Source organism: Mastomys coucha, unplaced genomic scaffold (genome assembly GCF_008632895.1).
Source record: "Mastomys coucha isolate ucsf_1 unplaced genomic scaffold, UCSF_Mcou_1 pScaffold3, whole genome shotgun sequence".
In the NCBI taxonomy this organism is placed as follows: Eukaryota; Metazoa; Chordata; class Mammalia; order Rodentia; family Muridae; genus Mastomys; species Mastomys coucha.
Window position 1 is genome coordinate 10,785,464 of NW_022196909.1, and position 9,496 is coordinate 10,794,959.

At 41.5% G+C, this 9,496-nt stretch overlaps 1 protein-coding gene across 1 annotated transcript in view; it reads left to right on the plus strand.

Annotated features, from left to right (window-relative positions):
• The window catches only part of Sgpl1 (sphingosine-1-phosphate lyase 1), a 45,328-nt gene that overhangs the window by 19,030 nt on the left and 16,802 nt on the right, over nt 1-9,496 (plus strand). The window contains exons 2-3 of the mRNA XM_031347188.1: nt 694-859; nt 6,455-6,522. Coding sequence (XP_031203048.1) covers nt 694-859; nt 6,455-6,522 — 234 coding nt within the window. The remainder of the gene's footprint in view (nt 1-693; nt 860-6,454; nt 6,523-9,496) is intronic.

Below are 9,496 nucleotides of genomic sequence, written 5' to 3' on the forward strand. Positions count from 1 at the left end.
CAGGTCTCATTGTGTTGCCTAGGCTGACCTCTGAACTGTGGTACTGCTCTGGCCTCTGAGTGCTGGGATTGTTTGCATGAACTTGATTTTTACATTTTCAGATTGTTGGCTAAAAAGAATATTTTATGACACAACAGTTATATGAAAGATTTCAGCGTGCATATAGTTAAGCTGTGTAGGGACCTTGGCACACATAACTACACTACTACTACACACTGTGCCACAGCGTCAGAGGTGAGTGGCTGTGACAGAATTAGTTCACAGCACCTACAGCAGTCACAGTCTGAATCCACACAGAACTATTGTGTCTATGGCTAGAATAGAGAAGGGGGAAATTCAAAAAGAGTAGAGAAAAAGTGGCACTCACATTGAGGGTCGGTGTCAGAGAGGAACTGTTGGGAGTGCCCTGCAGTGAGATAAAGGTGGTGGCTCAGAGGGACTTGATCTAGATTAGTCCTCTTATTTTACAAAATAAGCAGATCAACATTGTATCAAAGTCCACGTGGCACTGTCAGATGGGAGCGACTGGGGTATAAACTTGGAGGGCTGTAGAAGATGATAAGATTATTGCTGAGGTGGAGCCTCCTCGTGAGTAACAACAGCTTTGCCCTTGAAAAATGAGGACTGACCAAACCAAGAACTGACTTCCTTTCTCTGAATGTAATGTTCTTGTTTTTGTTCTTATGTTTCTAGAAGGACTTTGAGCCTTATCTGGAGATTTTGGAAGCATATTCCACCAAAGCCAAGAATTACGTGAATGGGTACTGCACCAAATATGAGCCCTGGCAGCTCATTGCATGGAGTGTCCTGTGTACTCTGCTGATAGTCTGGGTGTATGAGCTTATCTTCCAGCCAGAGAGTAAGTATACTACCCCTTCTATAAAGATGGAGTCTTATTCACGGCTGGTGGGTTAGAAGCATCTCTTATGGTTTGGTTCTGCCTTTTAAAATCTACTTAGATGGGAAATAGACCCTGATTTATGAACTGTGAAATTCTATTAGGACTTTTGGGAAACTGTTACTATTTATGGTTTTGTGGATTTTTTTTTTTTTTTCATTTGTAGTTGGGGTAAAATCTCCTTAAGTGTTCGTTACTATAAAGATTCACAAATGTCTCCAAATGTAGCATACATATTTTTCGATTCTAGTTTCTTCCTAGAACATAATTGTGTTACTTGAGATTCCCAGAGTAGAAATGTGTCACTTTCATTTGTGGCCTTCCTTTTCATCAGAGAGTAGGAGCAGCATTCATAAAGCCACCGCTTGACTGCCTCTAGGATGTCTGTGTGAGTCACACATGGCCCCTCATCCTTTGGAGTTAACTGCTGCTAAGGGACAGTAGTACTGACTTGTCGGATGGACTTGGGAGGAAGAGCATGGTTTCCCAGGGGATGCTGAGGAGGAGATGCTGGTCAGTGACCAGCTTACACCCTTGCTAAGGTGTAAACAGCTCCTGCACACCCATCTCTTCCCGGCCTACCCCTCTAGGTGACTGACCGTGACTCTGTTCTCCCCAGAGGCAGTGCTTGGGAAGCTGTCTGATTAGACTCTAATCTGTTTGATATTTCTCCATTGTTTCACTTCCTTGGTGGCATCATCTGTTGGTAGCACTCTGTTTTTCTGCTTTACTTTCTATTTTCCCATGAACTAGATGGTTTTTATCTTTGGGGGTGGGGGATGGTGGGGTGGGGGTGGGGCGGAGACAGGGTTTCTCTGTGTAGCCCTGGCTGTCCTGGAACTCGCTAGCTCTGTAGACCAGGCTGGCTTCAAGGACTCTGAGAACCACCTGCTTTTTATCTTTTTGTCATGCAGCCATTGAGCTATTTTAGTAGCATTAAAGTTATAGCAAAACATTGACAGCCAGCTGAGAGGCAAGTTCCACGGCTTTAGGGCTTTTTAATTAAAGTAGAAACAAGATGTGACCATTCACCCATAGCTTTAAAACTGCAGTCTTCAGTTTCTGTTCCTCATCCTCCCCTGATTTTCTCCTACGTTGTTGATGGGGCTGGCCTTTCACTTCAGCTCGCGTTTTATATGTGGCTACAGCCTTAGTTGCCTGTTCAGGTGTACGTACTCCTTACTCAGGAAGTGTTTGATTCAGTGTTAGAGGAGACTGACTGACTGACTGATAGACTGATAGATCTATCTATCTATCTATCTATCTATCTGTCTATCTATCTATCTATCTATCTATCTATCTATCCATCAATCCATTTATTTATTTTCTCTATCTTTCCCTCCTCTCCCAACCTCCCTTCCCCCATCTCATTGGCCTTTTCTTGTTTTGTTTTAACTTGGGATAGATTCTCACAGTGTAGACCAGGCTTGCTTATAGCTTGCAGTAGTCCTCCTGTCTGTGCCTCTTGAGTGCTAAGATGTGCAGGTGTGTATCACCATGTCTGGCTTTTTTCTTTTTTTTTTCTTTTTTACTATGATAGTACATATATATGCATGCATGTTGCCTTTTAACATTTATTTTATATTTTATGTGTACGAGTGTTTTACCCGTACATATACATAGATGTCTATGCACCACATTCATGCCTATGTTACCCTTTTAAGCTTGGGAGGGGATATGCTGAAATCAAACACTGGGCCTTGTACATGCCAGGGAAGTACTCTATCACTGAAGTATATATACTTCAGCCTCTCATTTTACTAATTTTAAAGTATTCAGTTTAGTGGCATTCACATTTAATTGTTATATAGTGTCTATCTTCAGAATTTTCCCTTTAGTTCAAATTGAACTTTCAACAGATAAATAGTATCTGAGCCAAACATGGTGGTGCAGCTTTGAACTCCTGGACTATATTGACTGTCTCCAAACCCAGAAAACATCAAAGTCTCCATTTCTTATTTTTCCTAAGCCCTAAAATCACCATTCTGGGTATTTTCCATTTTAAGAGTGTATATTTATAAAACCAGACTAAAGTTAGAACTGCTGACATTTTTACTTGTTTGTTATAATCAGTATTAACTTTCGGTATTTATTTCTTTAAATTAAAATTTTTATTTAACTCTAAATATTATTTAGAACATGTTGTTTTGAAGTGTGTATATATTGCATAATGGTCAAGCTGAGCTAGTTAACATTTATTATCTCTGTGTTTTCATAGTTAGACAGTTCAGTTGCCAGCTGGCTGTGTCATGCAGTTTGCTGAACTTGTAGCAGAAACACAACCAAATTGGGTGCTGGTGTCTGCTTACTTGTTGACTCAGAGCAGTCCATCTGAAAACTACCAAAACCATTATATTAGTAAGGTATCCTATTTAAGTCTTTGTCAGTTGAACTCCAAGCCATTTTAGCTTTTAATATATATTTTTATTAAAAAGGAGCCTGTGCTCACCATAGGAAATTTTTATACAGTATGAACAAGCCATTGGAACCAATTAAAATCTTGCTACTAGAGTATACCAGTTATATTAGTCGTAGAGGAACAGGTCCAGTGAATATATATTATGAAAGATTCATAGATCAGCTTATGTGATAGGGAGTGAGTAGATCTAGTAATGACTGTGTTTACATTGGGAATCTGAGACTCTAGTAACTGTTCAATCTGAAGATGAGTCTTTCAGCAGTCCCAGTCTTGTGCTCACAGCCTGCCTGGAGGATTCATGAGAGCCACTGGCCTTAGTCCACTGTGGGAGGTGCCAGTGGCTGAGAAGGATTTGTAAAAGGAGCAAGTCTGTCTTTCTCTACATGCTGAAGGTGTGGCCCACAGTGGACAGGTTCTTCTCTCAAATTTAATCCTGCCAAAGGCTAGTCCTATGACTTCTACAAGTGACATGTGCACCCCTCTCCATAATATGTTAGAAACTGTAGGGTCTCCTGTAGCCCTGGCTGACCTGGGCTCACTCTCTAGACCAGGTTAGTTAGCCTGCCTGTGCTTCCTCCCAAGCACTAGGACTAGAAGCATGTGCCACTACATTCAGAAGGAAATTTAAAAATTTTTATTTTATTTATTATGGTGGTGTGTATGTACGGGTGTTGGCCGCCTTTCCAACCAGTGGAAATAAGGAGGCAAACAACGAGCTCTTCTCCATGCAGTTTAATCAGGAACCTTCATTTTTACTTCTTCTCTTATCCCAATAATCATAATAATCTCCTCTCTTCTCAGCCTCCCCAGTAGCTGGGACTACAGGCGCGCGCCACCACCGCCCGGCTCATAATAATCCTCCCCCTAACACCCAGCCCTCGCAGGTTAAATACTTCCCCTGTTCCCAATCAGCATCAGCTACGTGGCAAAGCATAATAGGCTGCGGGAAAATCTTGCCAGCTTGCATCACAAACTGGAGGCACACAGCTTCTCCAACTAAGACTTGTTTATCTCAATGCTCTCTACTCTGGCCGGAGACCAGGTGTTCAATATATATATATATATATATATATATATATATATATATATATATATATAGGGTGGCAGCTGCGGCTCCCCACAAGTGGGTACATATATGATATGTGTATGTTGCTACAGCGTGCATGTAGTCAGAGGACAACTCGGGTGTCAATTCCCACTTTCTAACTTTATCTGGGTTTCTGAAATTGAACTCAGGTAGTCAAGCAGCAAGTCTGATCATCTTGCTGGCCCAGAAGAATTTTAATACAGAAAAAAGGATATTGTTAATTCATGTAGAAAGTTCTATATTATAGAGTCTAGAAGAAAACATTCTGAAAACAAAATAGTACCTGTAAGTGAGTGACTGTAAGTGAGTGACTTCAGTCTCCTTTCTTGTTGCGTCGTAGTCTGGGTCTCAGTGGCTCTGTCACACCTACCTCAGGGTTTCCGTTGCTGTGAAAAGACAGTGCATGGCTGCTCTCATAAAGAAAAACATTAATTGGGGCTGGCTTACAGTTTCAGAGTTTTAGTCCATTATTATCATGGCAAGAAGCATGCAGGCAGACATGGTGCTGGAGAAGAAGCCAAGAGTTACATTTCTTGATTCACAAGCAGCAGGAGACTGTGCCATGCTGGGCATAGCTTAAGCATAAGAGACCTCAGAACCCACCCCTCAGGGACACACTTCCTCCAACAAGGCCATGCCTCTTGATAATGCCATTTCCTGTGGTCCAAGCATTCAAACACATGAGTCTGTGGGGCCATTCCAAGTCAAACCACCACAGCAAGATTTACAGTGTTGGTAGGATGCAGCAGTAGAAGGCCAGAGGTGCCTAAAGCACAGTGAAGCAAGGATGCAGGTGGGCCTTGATGAATACCACTGAGGGAGCAGACATACCTGTGTGGCACCACAGTTAGGAGTTGCCCTACCCAGATCTCTTAGGAATGGTTCTTATTCCATTCATACTTCAGGGCAAAGTTGATCTGGGGTCTTCTAGGCTGACCTGGAGGACAAAATAATCTACAGTTCATTTGAGGCAGTGTAGAGTCACAGGAGTCCTGGAGTACTCTTTCACTGCTTTGAACTATGCCTTGAACAAGTTCTAATTCTCCAATCCTCAGTTGCCTTTTATGCCTGCCATAGATAGCCTGTAACCTTCTAGCCCAGCCTTAAAATGCTTCTGCCAGGATCAGTGGAGGTGTATTCAATATAAAATGCACAAGTGTCCTTCCAGCTTGTTGATTTATAATTACGGTAGGTAACAGGATCAGAATTCTTTGTCCTTTGTAACTGCCTGAAAGTGGGCTCTGATGTGCATGATTTTCAGACTCCTTTTATGTCCTAGTAAATGTTGTCCGGGTCAGTGTTGTTTGACAGATATGCATTTGGGGGATAGAAAGACATCTGGGCATTTGGAAACCTTGGGAAGGTCAAGAACTCTGGAATATGTATCATTTGACTGGTAATTCTGCTTCTGGGAGTTCATTCCATGGATATACTTTTATAGTGTGTATTAAAACATTATTTTTAGCATGGTTTAGCAGCCAAAATTAAGATGAACCTATGTGTCCTGCAGTGAGGAGAGGGTTAAATAGATTATGAAACTTTTCTTAAATGGAATGCACATGTACACGCACACTGGCATATACATGAACACAGGCACATCTACTCTTATATACACAGATAGGAATGAGTGAGGAATGAATACTAATCTTTAATATTTCTGAGTGGAAAAACAAGGTCTGGTACAGTACTAGGCTGTACCACCTCTTCAGTAAAATCGAGAAGTAAGTGAGAGTTTGTCTCTGCTGTTCCTGGTAAATACATCAAGCTCTGGAAGTGTATGCTGGAAACAACCCTTATGTAAGGGCAGGATGAGTTCTGAGTGGAAGGAAGTGAGGGTGAAGAAACATTACTATGTGTGCCTATTTACTGAAAAGTTGGGCCACATAAATAAATACTTAAAAATTAAAAGGTTTTTATAAAAAAATTGAAAGAAACACTCCCTCTGGAGGAAGTGAAGTTGTAAGAGACAACTGAATGATTGCTGTCTGTTAGCTGGTAGGTTATGTCCATAGAATTTCATGTGACTAATAGAGCTATTTGTTTCTTGTAGGTTTATGGTCTCGGTTTAAAAATAAATTATTTAAGCTTATTAGGAAGATGCCATTTATTGGACATAAGGTAGGTGCAATCTGTCTCCCTGTTTGATGTGTATATCTTTTCTTCCCAAAGGACAGGAATGATTTTTCTCTGCCAAACTTGGGGATTTGACAGTGTTTGGAAACTAGTTAGGTTGTGACAACTCTGATAGCAGGCCCCTGGAGTCTATGGACAGAGTCTGGGCTGCTGTGAAACACTTCCAGTGCAGAGTATGGACTGCCCTACAGTAGATATGGCTTAAAAGGTTGGGAAGGCTAAGGCCTAGTTAGCACTTTCTCCAACATTTGGCCAGAGGAGAAATGAGAAATCTACTAAGGAATAATTTGAAATTAGAAAATCTAAATGAAGTCTTACTGTGTTTACAACAATATTTGGCCGAACAGAATTTAGATACCCATCTGGGGATTAAATCATGGGTTGACAGACTTTCTGTGAAAAGCCAAATAGGAAACATTTTTGTCTACTCTGCGTCTACGCAAGAGGAGCATAGGTAAGGAATGAACCTGCCAGTTCCAGGGAAACTATATTCACAAAACCAGGTAGGCCTCTGGGAATAGTTTCCTGATTCCAGGGTTGGAAACTTAAAGAGATAACAGATGTTTTCTTGCTCTTCGCTCCTCTTTATAGCAGAGTTGCTTTCTTCACTGTGTCCTCTTTGTTATCTTACTGGGATAAGATATTTCTCCTTAGGGGTTCTTTATCAAGGGGGAGATAAGCAGGACAGGCTCCTTTCAAGGTATAAGGAAGGCCTATGAATCCTGAATGTCTTTAATACCCCAGTGCCCTGCTCTGACCTGTCTCTCACCTTCTCTCTGGCTTTTCCCAGCTTTACTTACTTTGAGGTTTTCCTACACTTTTGAGTCTTCTGGAATCAGGGGTCAGGGGGTTGGGGAGTTATGAATGGAGAGGGGAGGAAGTAAGATTACTGTAAAAGATAGGCACGAAGGAGAGCAGACACTTCCATAGTATTTCCTGGGATTTTAATATCTCCACCTTTCTCCTTTAGTTTTAAGATTTGGTTTGACTTCTTTCTTTTTGACTTTTGCAGAGTTGGGAATCACATCAGGTACCTCTCTACCACTGAGGCCTATTCCCAAAGAAACATTTTTTCTTTGGTGTGGTAGTGGTGATAATGGTGGTACTGGGGATGGAATCCGGGACCTACCAATGCTAGGCAGGAACTTGACTGATAGCAGCTGTAAAATGTTCCTTTTGTTGAGGTCTGGTGGTGATGGTGGTGGTGGCATTGATGTCAAAGTGATGGCAGTGGCGGTGGTGGTGGCATTGATGTCAAAGTGATGGCAGTGGCAGTGGTGGTGGCGGTGGTGGTGGTGGTGGTGGCGGCGGCGGCGGTGTTGGTGATAACCATCAAACATGGAACCTCAGACACGCTAGGCAGGCACTTCACTGCTGAGCTGCATTCCTAGCCCCTTCAAAGTTTTGAGACAAATAAATGCTAGGATTCCAGAACCCATTTTAAAATTCTTCTTCTTCTTCTTCTTCTTCTTCTTCTTCTTCTTCTTCTTCTTCTTCTTCTTCTTCTTCTTCTTCTTCTTCTTCTTCTTCTTCTTCTTCTTCTTCTTCTTCTTCTTCTTCTTCTTCTTCTTCTTCTTCTTCTTCTTCTTCTTCTTCTTCTTCTTCTTTTTTTTTTGAGACAGGGTTTCTCTATATAGCCTTGGCTGTCCTGGAACTCACTCTGTAGACCAGGCTAGCCTCGAACTCAGAAGTCCGCTTGCCTCTGCCTCCCAAGTGCTGGGACGAAAGACTTGCATCATTGCTGCCTGACTTTTTTTTCCTTCTTAAAACAACATAATCTATGCATGAGCATTTGTTTTTTATAGTTTGTTCTTGTTGCATGGACACTACATGTAGCATGATCTTCTATCTATGACTTTAAAAATGCCTCTGTATCCATAGCATGCCTTAACATTGTACAGTACTGTGGACATTGCTACCTCCTTACAGAGCTGACATGCTTTAGAGGAGCCAGTTTCCCTGGGCTGCACTGAGAGGTACAGAGAAGATTCTCTTGTATTCTGATCATCCGTGGCCAGGGTTGAGAAAAATGTGAATGGTGGTTGTGAGATCTTGGACTTTCCTGACTATATTGTGGAAGCCACAGCACTGTAACATATAGATAGATTCTAAAATACAGCCTTCCTTTCTACACTTGTCACCTAAGAGTCTCAGAAGTAGTAGTTCCTGCCATTTTGTGTCCACAATTTACTTTGTTGTTTTTCTCCTGAGCACTGTTAGTAGATTGTCTGTCTTTCTTGCTAGAAATAAGCCTCGTGAGATGAAGGTTTTTTTTTTTTTTAAACTGTGTACCACAGGTTTTTCTTTTGTTTGTTTGTCTTGTTTCTTAATGGCTGTACCCCTAGCCTGTAATAGTATTTCAGCAAGTGTTTGTTGAGCAAATGAGTAAGTAAATGAGTAAAAGAAATGGCTCAGAAAGTATAGCTGTGAGGTTGGAAAAGAATCATAGTGGATAAATTACATGGCAAAAAGGACCATCGTTTCTCCTAGCATTTGTGGGTCAGATGGGTCCAGTGACCCATAACCCCTTAAGGAGACGCAGCATAGTCATCCCGGCCATTCTGAAGCCTTTACCGGTACCCTGGAAACTTTGTGGACTGCCATACTTGTGGTTCTTTTAAAGTATTTGTTGAAATTTCATCAGTTGAGCAACAGCCAGGATCCTCTTTTACTATAGCTTGACCTCTGTTTCAGGACTGTCTTTATCAATCACAGCATTGCTGTTGCCAACACAGCTGCAGGACCTAATGTTGCACTCAGGCTAGCCTGGCTTCAGCCAGTTCAAATCAAGGGTAATGCAGTGTTGGTGACATCAGCACAGCCCAGAAAAGGGGAAATTTAATGCATCTTTGACTTTTCAGAAGGAAAGCTGGCTTTTTAAATTCTAAGAAGCATTGCACACACTGGCTGGCTAAACAGATAAAATGCTCATTTTCCTTTTTTTTTTTTTTTTTTTTTT